The sequence below is a fragment of the Microcaecilia unicolor genome, chromosome 4, assembly GCF_901765095.1.
Source record: "Microcaecilia unicolor chromosome 4, aMicUni1.1, whole genome shotgun sequence".
NCBI lineage: Eukaryota > Metazoa > Chordata > Amphibia > Gymnophiona > Siphonopidae > Microcaecilia > Microcaecilia unicolor.
Genome location: NC_044034.1, coordinates 240,052,804 through 240,067,837, shown reverse-complemented (window position 1 = coordinate 240,067,837; position 15,034 = coordinate 240,052,804). Strand labels below are relative to the sequence as shown.

At 50.0% G+C, this 15,034-nt stretch overlaps 1 protein-coding gene across 1 annotated transcript in view; it reads right to left on the bottom strand.

Annotated features, from left to right (window-relative positions):
- DOCK9 (dedicator of cytokinesis 9) overlaps positions 1-15,034 on the bottom strand; it is a 719,745-nt gene that overhangs the window by 38,346 nt on the left and 666,365 nt on the right. Inside the window, 1 exon segment of the mRNA XM_030201354.1 lies at positions 8,761-8,907. Coding sequence (XP_030057214.1) covers positions 8,761-8,907 — 147 coding nt within the window.

Here is a 15,034-nt window from a genome sequence, read left to right as displayed (position 1 = left end):
CTGGCCCCCCCTACCGCCGGATTCCAGATACGCCCCTGCCCGATACTGCCAGCTCACAGACAGTATCTCAGATTCCGCCTGGGCGCACGGCACTTTCAGTATTGTGTGCTGCCCTTTGGGCTCGCCTCTGCCCCACGAGTGTTTACAAAGTGCCTCGTGGTGGTAGCGGCGTACCTACACAAGCTGGGAGTGCACGTGTTCCCATATCTCGACGATTGGCTGGTCAATAACACCTCGGAGGCGGGAGCCCTCCGGTCTATGCAGTGCACTATTCAACTTCTGGAGCTGCTGGGGTTTGTGATAAATTACCCAAAGTCCCATCTCCAACCAACACAGTCTCTGGAATTCATAGGAGCTCTGCTGAATACCCAGACGGCTCAGGCCTTCCTTCCCGAAGCGAGGGCCCACAACCTCCTGTCCCTCGCTTCGCAGACCAGAGCGTCTCAGCAGGTCACAGCTCGGCAGATGCGACGTCAGACGCCGAACTGGATTCAACCAATCAGCACTGCAGCGTTACTTCCTTGAAGCACATGGCCACGGAGGAAGACGAAATATGGAGATTGCGGGTCGGACCTCGGCTGGCGGGGGTTGGGGCCCCCCGCCAGCAAAAGTAAGCAGCGGGGGAGGGTTGACGGCGGGGAGGGGGGCCAGGGCGAAATCTGCGGGGGCCCAGGCCCCTGTGGCCCCACGCAGATACGCCCCTGGTATCGGGATGTGAGTGTATGCGTCCTTTAAATCCAGGGAACATAGCCAATCGTTTTTCTGAATCATTGGCAGAAGGGTGCCCAAGGAAAGCATCCTGAACTTTTCTTTGACCAGGAATTTGTTCAGGCCTCTCAGGTCTAGGATGGGACGCATCCCCCCTGTTTTCTTTTCCACAAGGAAGTACCTAGAATAGAATCCCTGCCCTTCCTGCCCGGGTGGTACGGGCTCGACCGCATTGGCGCTGAGAAGGGCGGAGAGTTCCTCTGCAAGTACCTGCTTGTGATGGGAGCTGAAGGATTGAGCTCCCGGAGGACAATTTGGAGGCAGGGAGGCCAAATTCAGGGCGTATCCGCACCGCACTATTTGGAGAACCCACTGGTCGGAGGTTATGAGAGGCCACCTTTGGTGAAAAAATTTTAACCTCCCTCCGACCGGCAGATCGTCCGGTACGGACACTTTGATGGCGGCTATGTTCCCGTGGATCCAGTCAAAAGCCCGTCCCCGGCTTTTGCTGTGGAGGCGCAGGGGGCTGCTTAGGCGCACGCTGTTGACGAGAACGAGCGTGCTGGGGCTGTCCCTGTGCCTGACGAGGCCTTCGGGCCGGCTGGGTGTACCTACGCTTTGCAAAAGAATAGGGCACAGCCTGCCGGGCCCGGGAAAAACGTCCACCTGCTGAGGTGGGTGCTGAAGGCGCCCGGTGGGAGAGCTTGTTGAGGGCGGTTTCCCGCTGATGCAGTTGGTCCACCAGCTGCTCGACCTTCTCGCCAAAAATATTATCTCCCCGGCAAGGGACGTCGGCCAGTCTCTGCTGGGTGCGGTTGTCCAGGTCAGAGGCACGCAGCCATGAGAGCCTGCGCATCACTATACCTTGGGCCGCAGCACGAGATGCCACGTCACAGGTGTCATAAATACCCCTGGACAGGAACTTTCTGCATGCCTTCAGCTGCCTGACCACCTCCTGATAAGGCCTGGACTGCTCCGGCGGGAGCTTATCGACCAGGTCCGCCAGTTGCTTCACATTGTTCCGCATGTGGATGCTCGTGTAGAGCTGGTACGACTGGATGCGGGTCACGAGCATGGAGGATTGGTAGGCCTTCCTCCCAAACGAGTCCAGAGTGTGAGACTCTCGCCCCGGGGGCGCCGAGGCGGTATCCCTCGAACTCCGTGCCCTCTTGAGAGCAGAATCCACGACCACCGAGTCATGGGGCAATTGGGGCCGCATTAACTCTGGGTCCGAGTGGATTCTGTACTGGGACTCTGCTTTCTTGGGAATGGTGGGATTAGATAATGGTCTCATCCAGTTCCGAAGCAGTGTCTCTTTGAGGACATTGTGCAACGGCACCGTGGAGGACTCTCTAGGTGGTGATGGATAGTCGAGGACCTCGAGCATCTCAGTCCTCGGCTCATCCACAGAGACCATGGGGAAGGGAATGCAAATAGACATGTCCCTTACAAAGGAGGCAAAGGAGAGGCTCTCAGGAGGTGAGAGCTTTCTCTCTGGTGAAGGCGTGGGGTCCGAGGGAAGACCCGCAGACTCCTCTGAGGAGAAATATCTGGGGTCTTCCTCTTCCCCCCCCGAGGCCTCTTCCTCGGTATCGGACATAAGCTTATGTAGCTGAGTCCTTAACCGGGCCCGGCTCGACGTCGAGGCACCGAGGCCTCGGTGTCGTCGAGCGGTGGACTCCCGCGCCGGCGGGGACGAAGCTCCCTCCATCGACGTCGACTCCACCTGCGTGGCGGTCGAGACCGGCGCCGCAAGCGGCGGCGGTGCCGACGGCCTCGGCACCGGGCTAGAGCTCGCCGGCGCCACAGTCAACAGCGCCGAGGGCGCAAGCACCCCCGGCGCCGGCACAGCCTGGCGCATCAGCCCTTCCAGGATCCCCGGAAGGATGGCTCGGAGGCACTCGTCCAGGCCCGCTGCCGGGAAAGACGGGGGGGGCCGGTAGAGGTGTCTGTGCCGGAAGCTGCTCGGGTCCAGGAGACTGCACCGAAGTGCTGGGACCCTGACGCGTCGGTACCTCCACTACCGAAGGGGATCTCTCCTCTCAACGTGGACGCTTCGGCGTCGACTCCTTGCCGGTACCGAGAGCCGGATGCATCGAAGGCAACCGATGACGGTGCTTCTTAGATTTCTTGCGGTGCCCGTCATCGGTGCCAGGTGGAATGGAGGAGGAGGAGGAGGTCGATCCCCCTCGGTCTCGAGGAACCGGGTCAGACAGGTTTCGGTCCCGAGGGCCATGGGCCGAGGGAGTGACCGGGGCCGATTGCCCACGCGGCCTCTCACCCCTACCCTCACCGGAGGACCGGCGGGCCGACGGGACCTGTGCTCCTGGGGTCGATGCCATCGGTGCCGATATCGCGGGCATCGATACCGGTACCGAAGAACCGGCCGTCGATACAGATGCCGTCGAGGTCGACGTCGAGGGGCCGGCGCAAGTTCCGAAAAGACGGTCCCGTAGAACTTGCCTCGCAACCTGAGTCCGTTTCCGGAGACCAAGACACAAAGAACACGACTTGATATTGTGCTCCGGCCCGAGGCACCAAGCGTGGGTGTCGGTCTGCGAGATAGGCCAGCCGCACCGACCACACTTCTTAAATCCATTCGGGACCTTCGAGGACATCGACAGAAAAATCGCGTCGGCGAAATTAAAGCCGTCGATGGTGGCGGTAAATCACACCTCGAAAAATAAATCGACCGCGCGGCCACAAGGCCGCAACGCGACGCCCCCGCTAGAAAACGAGGGAAAACAAGCACATTCACACTTTTTTTTTTTTTTTTTTTGAAGAAAAGAAAAAGGGTCCGGAACGCGCCCAGAAACAAACAAAAAACTAAGAAAATTCGCGAAAACGCGACGGTTTTTCGGGGCTGAACAAGAGAGAGCGGCGACGCACGACTCTCTCCAGCGCGGAAAAAACAAGACTGGCGGGAACGGTCGCGCACGGGCGGGAAGACAGCCGCGCATGCGCGGTGGGCGTGCCCTGCGTGCGGACCGCCCGCGAAGCTTCTTCCGGTTGGTGGGGGCTGCCGCGGACGTCACCCAGTCGTGAGAACAAGCAGCCTGCTTGTCCTCGGAGAAGGTAGAGGATCTGTTTGAAACTCTGGAGTCTTTAGCAATTTTTTCTTTTTCCTGTGCTTTTGCTTGCTGTACTTCCCCTCCTCGTGTCAAGTTTTATCTGGTAACCTTTTCTGTGTTGCACTCTTCTATATTTCTTGAATGCCACCTTTTTTTTTGTTTTTATTTTAATTTATTAACTTTTAAACTGGACTAACAATGCTACGACACCACTTCACCCTAAAGTCAAAAAATAAAATTATTTTTTCTACCTTTGTCGTCTGTCCATTTTATTTATTTGTGTAGGTCCCAGTCTCCGGTTACTGTTTTAGTCTTCTCTTAGCTCTCTTTCCAGGGTCTTCATTCGTGCTTTTTCTCTATTCTCTTGTCTTCTCCACTTCCAACACTACATCCACTGATCTTTTTCTTTCAGCTTTTTTATATTTTTCTACCTTTGTCCATTCAGATTTCATTCAGTCTTCAATCTCCCTTTTTTATTGCATTTACCTACAGCTTTCTATATCTTTCCCTCACCCAGGCCCTCCCATTCTATTTCTTATCCCCCAGTATTTCATCTACTCTTCCATTCTCCTTTTGCTATCTAACATCTCCTTTGTCTCTGTCCCCCTGCAGCACTGTCCCCTCTTTATGCGTCTCTTCTCCCCATCTAGTACTAGCTCATCCTTTTTCTCGATGTTTCTTGTCCCCCCATCCAGCATTACCCCAAGTCTCTCTCTCCTTTCCATCCAGCATTAGCTTGTGTGTGTGCACCTCGCTCTCTTCTCCTCATCTATCATTACCCCATACACCATTACCCCATTCTGTCTCTTCTCTCTCATCCAGCATTACTCTCTCTCTTCTGTCCCATCCAGAGTTACCCATTATCTGTGTGTGTGTATATTCTCCCTCATCTGGCATTACTCATTCTCTCTTTCTCCTCCTACAACATTACCTTGCCTCTCTCTCCCTGCTACCCCCTCCTCCCAATTCCATCACCCGCTTTTTCTTCTCCCCTTCTTCCCTTCCACTCATCCTCTTGTAGTGTTGCCTTGAAGGTGTAGGCTGGAAGCAGTGTTAAAAGCAAAGCGAAGATGCATGGAACCAGTTTCCACAGTGTACCACCCCCAGCTCAGTTGATCACACCCCCTCTGATGTAAACTTCCTGCATCAGAAGGGGCCAGACCGGCACAGCTAGCAGCAGCACATGGAGGATATTGGTTCTGCACATTTTGCATTGCTTTTACGGCTGCTGCCAACCTGGGAAGACAATGTCCCTGCAGTGGAGCTAACGGGAGAGAAGGGAAGATGACAGTTGGAGCCCAGGCCTCTTATGTACATGTTCCATCTTCCTTTTTCCAGCATGATCCATATTGCATCTTCTTTTCCCCAGGTTCCCTGTATTTCAGCTGCTATAATTTTGTTTTTCACATATAGTTCCACTTCACGCCCCCTTTGGTCCTCCCTATCCTTCCTACATAGCCCAGTATGGTTGCAATGCGAATTCTTGAACTAAGTCTCCGTAATAGCAACAATATCCAACTCTGTCATGTCTGTCTTAAACATCGGAGATTGCAAAGCCTAAACATTTTTACTTAATTGCAAGCATTTGTGCTTATTGCTTTCCATTTGTTATTCATAAATGAGCTGCTGAGGTGTTTTTTTTTTTTAATATTAACTTTACCTTCCACACTGTCGTGTTTTTGCTGGGGATGACTTTCTGAATTCTCTTGCTTCCTTTTGTCGCCCCATCCTCTAGTATAAATATCTAGAAACATACTGTATGAATTTCTCACCAGGGATCCTCTTCTGGTTACAGAAAGATATAGCCCATCATTACAGTACAGCCTTTTATTCTTCCATATATTACCCCATCTTCCTACTGTAAGTATGTAAAACCATCTTATTTAAACCAGGCTTTGAGACAATTACTGAAGGCCTCTGTTTTACATAGACTTTTCTATTTTTTCCTGTTCTTTCCAATGTCTGTCATTTTGCATCTGTCCACACTAAATTTCGTCTGCCATTTCAACACCCAGTCTTCCAACTTCTTAAGGTCCTCCTCCAATTTCTCACAATCTGCATGTGATTTAACTACTTACAATAGTTTTGTGTCCTCTGCCTATTTAACCAACTCATTTGGTATTCCCATTTCCAGATCATTTATAAATATGTTTAATAGCACTGGTCCCAGTACAGATCCCTGAGGCACTTCATTATTCACCCACCTCCACTGAGAGAAATGAGTATATGGTGCAGGCTGGTGTATACTTTTACAGCTGGCACACTTAGGAGACGAATTAGGATGGAGTCACAATTTACACAAGTGTAATATTTGTGCCTTTAATCTAGTGTGATTTTTGAAGAATTTGTGGTGCCTTCCTGCCTCATTATCCTAGGTGCCCTGTTATAAAATTACCTGCTAAATGTTTTCTAAATTCTTCCTTTAGAACAGCAGGTGCCTCAAACCTATGAACCTGTCTTACTATCCAGAATACAAAGACTTATCCAGAACTGTGGTTTTCACAATACACAGACAGCTGGATTTTCAGGATATCCACAATGAATATGCATAGAGTAAAGGGGCAGTGAATTTAACTATCATGCATATTCATTGTGAATATGCTGAAAACCTAACTTGCGGGGTGTGCTCTAGGACTAGGCCAGTGGTGTGCTGGTAAATTTTTAACAGGCTCTCTCCCTGGGTATAGCCAGTCCTGCAATTTGGGGGGGGGGGGTGCAGAGGTGGACTGGGTGGGCTATGCATTACTCTCTCTCTCAACCATAAGACCCCCATTAAACAAATCTTTATAGACCAAATCATGTGTGTGTGTATATATATATATATATATATATATATATATATAAAATAATCGTGCATGATTAAATCCCCTGAGGCTTCTCATCCTGAGATCCAGGATCCAGACCTTCAGTTTGAGAACTCATTTCTGCCTGAGTAAACAGCTTGGATCAAAGAAACTGAAGGAGAAGGTTGTCATGCTGAAGTACAAAAATATTGATAATGAAATGGTGATTGAATATTCACATAGCAAACACCCTGAGTCAACATTTTTTTTCCACTGAACATAATTTGTATGAACTTGGTTGCCAATAGTGTGCTGAACTGGACAATGTTGGCACATTTAGACTGACTGGACAGTTCTGCATGAAGGAAACCCTTCCCTCATTAATCAATACCTTCTCTGTGATATAGTAATAATAAAAAAAAAAAAAAAAAAAAAAGAAAAAGAAAAAAAAAAAGACAAGTGCATTTTTATAATATACCACTGCTTTCCACAAAAGCAAAAGGAGCAAGTTCCCACATGCCATGTTTTTTTCTTTTTGTAGACACAGGAAAAAAAAAAGATTTTAAATGCTCCCAGGTTCCACGCTAATTCATGTTTAATGTGGGATAAAATGCCATAAACCAGTAAATAAATTGACAGATAGAAACTCTGAATGTTGATCACCTGATTCTCATAACATAATGCCTGTTTTAGTGGTCCTTTACCAGGAGAAAAAAATCTCTGCACGAATATAACACGTTAGGGTGTCCCTATAATCAGCCCCTCGAAATGACACACTGATTACGATTTATAACAAATTACTACTCTATCTATGAAATGTTATTCCATTATTATACATCCTCTGCGTACATCTGTATGCTCCAGCTGGCATGTTTGAAAATATAAGTGAGATTAAATAAAAATTCAACAATAAAGAAAGACAAAGTGGATGCAACAGCTCGAGTGCATAGGGATCCGGCTGCACAGGAAGAAGGGTACAGATTAGCTTGTTTTTTTGTTGTTTTTAAAATTTTTAATATACAGTATCCTCCCCACGACCCTACCCCACCTTTGAAATTTGCAAAATATTCTTGAGGAGGTAACACAGAAAAAAAAAATCACCCTATTTATTTTGAAGTGGGAAAATCTTATGCAAATGTCCTTAGAACAAATCACTAGTAAACAATGTCGATGGTTGTAAAGATGCACCATAACAACTTTATAGAAGGAAACATGCCTGCCTCATTAAACAGGGCTTCTGGTTCCTGAGGTCAGAGACCCAACACAAGGTAAAGTTCAACTACAATATGAAAAATGTGGAATTTATAGTAACAAATTAAACAAGTCTTCAATCTCTGTGGTACCTACCTATTCCAGACCTCCTCCCCACTCCCCCGGTCCCCTGAGCTGCAGGGTGCCCTCTCGGCACATACCTGAAGCCACCCTGGTGGTCTACTAGTGGATTCTTCGGGGCAGGAAAGATCCCTAGTGCTTCTTGCCCGCTGCTGGGGCTGACACTCTTGCTCGACGCACCCGTATCTTCTTGAAAATAGCTGCCGAGACTTACAACGGCAGCCTCGCAAGACTTCAGAGGAAGTTTTGCGAGGCTACCGCTGAAAGTCTCAGAAGCCATTTTTATAAAGCAAGGTCAGCGCCAGCAGTGGGCAGGAAAGACTGGGGACCTTTCTGCCCCGAAGAATCCACTAGACCACCAGGGTGGCTTCAGGTATGTACCAGGACCCTGTGGCTCGGGGAAGTAGAGGCAAACAGGGAGCGGGTGGAAGCCCTACCTGATTTTAACAACCAGCTCGCACAATGTTAAAAAACTTAACAACCAGCTCTTGCGAGTCGGTGTGAGCCAGCTCCAGCACACTACTGGATTAGGCTGAGGACCCCTTATCTAGAAAACAGTGGCATTTCTGTCTGTGATATTACTAAAAGTTAAAGACCAGTGGTTTTCAACCCAGTCATCAGAGACTATCTGGCCAGTTGGGTTTCTAGAATATCCACAATGAATATTAATGAGAGAGATTTGCATGCACTGCCTTCTTGTTATGCAAGTCTTCATGCATATTCACTGTGGATATCCTGAAAACCCAACTCACCAGGTGGACCCTGAAGACTGGGTAGAAAACCATTATAGAATATACCCCTTCTTTAAACTGATACAATTATCTTTGCAGTTGATAGAGGTAGAAGCTATTCATGTGTGTCCATACCTTGCCTGAATCCTGGATCATTTTAACATTTTCTGAACCAAATTTGTCTGAGTAGAGTTTAAGCAGTCTTTGGGAGATCTCTGAAAGAGGTGTGAGTTTAGGTTCCTTATAAATATATTCCTTCCCATCTTCATCTTCAAAAAAACCCTGGGAAACAAACAGGCCTTTAATTTTGAAAACTAAAATAAATACACAAATGTTTAATTTAGGTGCTCAAAAGAGAAACAGACATTATCCACTGTAAAGGACATATATGTATACCACTGACATAACCGGAACATTATTTGTGGGGGTGGGGTGGACTGGAAGGGGGGGGGGGGGGGAGGCCAAGCATTTCTTCTCAGATCTCTTCCTCCCCCTGCCCCCCAAAGAGATTCTCTACCAGAGACCCCACTTGTGCTACCTGAGCAGCAAGAAAGCCAGCAGGGTGCTCCAGCCTCCGCCAGCACTTCAACGCATGCTCAGTTCAGTGCATTAATGGAGCATGCGCAGAAGCTCCAGCATTGGCAGCTGAACACTCCGCTGACTTGCAGCTGCTCAGACAGCATGGGGGCAGCGGCTTGGGTGGTGAATCTTTGGCTGGCAGGGCTTGAGCATCCCCACCAGCTGCCACAATTTTGGAGGGGGCCTGAGCCTGAAGTGTGTGGTGTGGGGGGAGGCCCTGAGGCACATCCACCCATGTATATATATCTATAGACATACATATGCAAATTTGTGTGTGTGTGTGTGTGTGGGGGGGGGGGGGGGGGGTAATATGTATATCCTTGATGGTAGATAATACCCATGCATACATACCAACAAAACTTTGTGTGGCATACATATTCACTTACAAAATGCATCTAATAATTAATGCTGATATAAACAATGGGAGATTAAAAAAACAATTAACCCTTTAGTGTCTAATGTTCCCATATGGCTTATTACGGGAACATTGGACACTAAAGGGTTAATGAAAAAGTGTTTTTACATTATACACATACACAGTCTTCACATCCTTATACATACATTTTTCAAATGCTGCTGTGTAAAAAATACAATACAAATGCATTAAAGTGGGATATATATATATATATATATATATATATATATATATATATATATACATATATACACACAGAAAATGATGGCAGGTAAAGACCATACAGCCTATCTAGTCTGCCTATCCAACCAGATACAACCTCTAATAACCTTCCTTTCCTATAAAGATCCTCTATGCTTGTCCCATGCTTTCTTGAATTCAGTTTCAGCCTTCACATCTCCACCCCCCCTACTGTGAAGCCATTTCATGCATCTACTACCCTTTCCATGTTTATTAAAAACTTGATATACTACCAGTTCCCATACAGTAGGATCAAAGCGATGTATATAAAACTAAAAACATAAATCATATAAGTAACACCATTAAATATAGGAAAGAGGACAGGCAAACAATCTAGAGAACAATCAAAGCAAAACAAACTCTGTACACCAGGCTCAGACTTTTCACCTTCATCCTATGCCCCCTTGTTTCAGAGCATCATTTTAACTGTAAGAGGCTTGCCTCCTATGCATTTATGCCACGGAGACATTTAAACGTCTCTATTTTATTTCCCTTCTCCGACTTTTCTTCCAAAGTATAAACACAGATATTTAAGTTTGTCCCCACACGCTTTATGACAAAGTCCACTTACCATTTTCATAGCCACCCTCTGGACCAACTCCAGTTTACAGCCTTTTGAAGTTACAGTCTCCAGAATTGCACCCAGTACTCTAAATGAAGTCTCACCAGAGGCTTACTATTATCTTTTTCCTGATTGCTATTTCTCTACCCATGTGTCATTCTGGCTTTTTCCATCACTTTTTTCTACCGCCACCTTAAGATCACTAAATATAATTACCCCCAAGTAATACTCTCCTTTTGTGCATAGAGGTACCTGTATCACCTCCTTGGGTTTTTGCAGCCCAAATGCATGATCCTGCATTTTTTAGCATTAAATTTTACCTGACAAGGGTAAAATTATGTATCATACCTGATAATTTTCTTTCCATTAATCATAGCAGATCAATCCATAGACTGGTGGGTTGTGTCCATCTACCAGCAGGTGGAGATAGAGAGCAATCTTTTGCCTCCCTATATGTGGTCATGTGCTGCCGGAAACTCCTCAGTATGTTGATATCAAAGCTCCATCCGCAGGACTCAGCACTTAGAGAATTACACCCACAAAGGGACACTCTGCCTAGCTCACTACCGCCGAAGCGAGGGAGGGGAATCCGTCCAGCTCATCCCCGCGAAGCGGGGGAGGGACACCACACCCGCCGATGCGGGGGGATCTGGCTTATCCTGCTTCCGCAACCGCGGGAGGAGCTGGCTTACCCCAACACCGCCGAAGCTGGAGGGATACAAAGCTACCCTACTGCCGCACGAAGCGGGAGGAAGCGCCGGCATAATTTAGTTATCAATCCAGCCACCGCCGAAACAGGGGGAGAGGAATGCAGCAGCTCACTGTAACACAAAATCGTCTCAACTCAAGGAAAATCCAGTTGGAAGAACTTGAACCCGAAGTCTACCTGAACAGGAACTGAAGAGTAAACTGGAACCTGAAATATAACCAGAACAAAAAACAATACAGATGTCCGGGCGGGGCTATGGATTGATCTGCTATGATTAATGGAAAGAAAATTATCAGGTATGATACATAATTTTACCTTCCATTTCATCAAGCAGATCAATCCATAGACTGGTGGGATATACTGAAGCAGTACTCACCCAGGGCGGGACATAGAAATCCCTGAACGCAACACTAAAGCTCCAAACTGGGCCTCGGCCCGAGCAGCCACATCCAGGCGGTAATGTCGTGAGAAGGTATGAACCGACGCCCAAGTTGCCGCTCTACAAATCTCTTCCAAGGAGACGGATCTGGACTCTGCCATCGATGCTGCCTGTGCTCTAGTAGAGTGCGCCTTCAGCTGAATAGGCGGAGGCTTCCCTGCAACCACATAAGCTGCTGTAATTGTCTCCTTGACCCAACGTGCCACAGTAGGTTTAGATGCCTGCAGACCCTTACGAGGGCCTGCGAACAGCACGAACAAGTGATCCGACTTCCGGAAGTCATTGGTCACTTCCAAGTATCTGATGATGACTCGTCTCACATCCAGATATTTGAGAGCAGGGTACTCCTTTGGGTAGTCCTCCCTACGAAAGGAGAGTAGACAGAGCTGCTGACTCACATGGAAGCGAGAAACAATCTTAGGCAGAAAGGAAGGCACTGGACAAATCGATACTCCTGCCTCAGTGAACCGCAGGAATGGCTCTCGGCACGAGAGTGCCTGGATCTCAGAAACTCTCCTGGCTGAAGTGATGGCTACCAAACAGACCGCTTTCAACGTCAGGTCCTTCAGCGATGCCCTCGACAAGGGCTCAAAGGGCGGTTTCTGCAAGGCCTGTAGCACCAGATTGAGGTTCCAAGTAGGCACTATCAAGTGCAGAGGAGGGAGCAGGTGATTAACTCCTTTGAGAAAGCGCACCACATCCGGCTGTGACGCCAGGGAAGCACCCTTCAGACGGCTCCTGAAGCAAGCCAGAGCCGCCACCTGGACTTTCAGCGAACTGAGTGACAGGCCTTTCTCCAGACCTTCTTGGAGGAACGCCAACACTGAAGATATCGGAGCAGTGGAGGGCGATAGAGCACCTGCCTTGCACCACGATGCAAAGGTACGCCAAATCCTGGCATAAGCAGTAGAAGTAGAGCGCTTCCTCGCTCCCAGCATAGTGGCGATAACCTTGTCTGAGAAGCTCTTCTTCCTCAGCTGCTTCCGCTCAAGAGCCAGGCTGTAAGACCAAAGGGGGAGGGATCTTCCATCACCACGGGACCGATGCAAGAGGCCCCGCTCCACTGGCAGCCTCAGAGGGCCGTCCACTGAGAGCCTGATTAAGTCCGCATACCAGAGACGTCTGGGCCAATCCGGACCTACTAGGATCACCCGGCCCGGATGCTTTGCCACCCGGCCTAGCACTCTGCCCAACATGGGCCAGGGCGGGAACACGTAGAGAAGCATCGACTCCAAGAGATCGAGGGTCCCTTCCTCTGTTGAAGAACCGCGGCACTTGGCCGAGGACGCCATCAGATCCAGGCTCGGCTGGCCCCAGCGCCTCGTGATGTCCAAGAACGCCTGAGCCGAGAGCTGCCACTCTCCGGGATCCAAAGTATGGCGACTGAGAAAGTCCGTCTTGACATTCATGACTCCCGCAATGTGGGCCGCCGACAGCTGTTCCAGGTTCGCTTCCACCCACAGGCATAGCTTCATGGCCTCCTTGGCTAGAGGGGCGCTCCTGGTACCTTCCTGGCGATTGACATATGCCACTGCCGTGGTATTGTCCGACAGGACCCGCACTGGCCTCAGCACCAGGACCGGGAGAAACTCCAGAAGTGCCAGTCGAATGGCTCGGAGTTCCAGGAGGTTGATAGACCGCTTCGCCTCTGCAGGCGACCAGAGCCTCTGAGCTGTCCTTCCCAGGCAGTGGGCTCCCCAGCCCATCAAGCAGGCGTCCGTTGTGACGACCACCCACTCCGGGGTCGTGAGAGGCATTCCTGCGGACAGCTTGTCTGGCATCAGCCACCAACCCAGTGCCTTGCGCACTGTTGGATCCAAGGGAAGGCGTACAGCATAATCTTCAGATACTGGAGTCCACCGCCGCAGCAGGGAGTGCTGTAGGGGTCTCATATGGGCCCTGGCCCAGGGCACTACTTCCATCATGGCCGTCATGGAGCCCAAGAGCTGCACATAGTCCCAAGCTCGAAGAGTGGAGGCTGTTAGGAACTGGTCCACCTGGGCCCGAAGCTTGCCGCTCCGGTTGTCCGGCAGGAACACTCTGCCCACTAGGGTGTCGAATCGAACTCCCAAGTACTCCAAGGACTGAGTCGGGCGCAGATGGCTTTTCTCCCAGTTGATGACCCATCCCAGGGAGCTCAGAAGAGCGATCACCCTGTCCGTAGCCTTCCCACACTCTGCATAAGAGGGGGCTCGGATCAACCAGTCGTCCAGATAGGGATGGACTTGTACTCCTTCCTTGCGGAGGTAAGCCGCAATGACCACCATCACTTTGGAGAAGGTCCGCGGAGCCGTAGCCAACCCGAAAGGGAGGGCTCTGAACTGGAAGTGTCGGCCCAGGACTGCGAAGCACAGGAAGCGCTGATGAGGAGGCCAGATGGGAATGTGTAAGTAAGCTTCCTTGATGTCCAAGGATGCCAGGAATTCTCCTTTCACCGCAGCTATTACGGAGCGGAGAGTCTCCATCCGGAAGTGCCGAACTTTCAAGGCCCGACTGACTCCCTTGAGGTCGAGAATAGGCCGAGCAGAACCTTCTTTCTTTGGCACCACAAAGTAAATGGAGTAACGCCCCTTGCCAGGGCCGGTCTTAGGCCGAGGCGGCCGCATAGGGCCCCGCGCGGCGCCTCAGTCAGCCTCTTCCCAGGGCCGGCGGCGATCCGATGACACGCTATTCTGCCCGCCCTGGCGCCCTCTTCTCCCCCCCAACCAACAAGGATCCTTTTTCTTTTAAATTTACCCGCCTCCGTCGCCGACTCGCTGGAATCTGACTGGACACTGGACAGCCCAGCAGGCATCGTCGCTGAAAGCGCTCCTCCCCTCCCAAGTGCACCCGACGTCTCTAGCAGAATGGAGAAGCTTCCTGATTCGTTCATTCTCAGTGTCCTGCCCTCGAGGGTGGCACTCTGAGAATGAACGAATCAGGAAGCTTCTCCATTCTGCTAGAGACGTCGGGTGCACTTGGGAGGGGAGGAGCGCTTTCAGTGACGATGCCTGCTGGGCTGTCCAGTCAGATTCCAGCGAGTCGGCGATGGAGGCGGGTAAATTTAAAAGAAAAAGGATGTTTGTTGGTTGGGGGGGGGGGAGAAGAGGGCCCCAGGGCGGGCAGGCAGTTGAACATGGGAGCGGAAGGGCAAGGGAGAGAGGACCTGGACATGGATGGCAGGGCTCAGGGAGAGAGGGGGATTGCTGGATAGGAATGAATGGAGGGGGCAGGGGACAGAGGAGCATGGCAGGGCAGGGCTCAGGGAGAGAGGGGAATTGCTGGATAGGGATGAATTGAGGGGGCAGGGGACAGAGGAGCATGGCAGGGCAGGGCTCAGGGAGAGAGGGGAATACAGGAAAACCCACCATCCTGCCGTGCAAACCTGTTGGACATTTCATTCTAAATGACTCATGGCTATTACTGCGACAAAAGGGACTGCACTGAGGCAAGAAATATGAAAACATATGCATAAAGACACTTTGG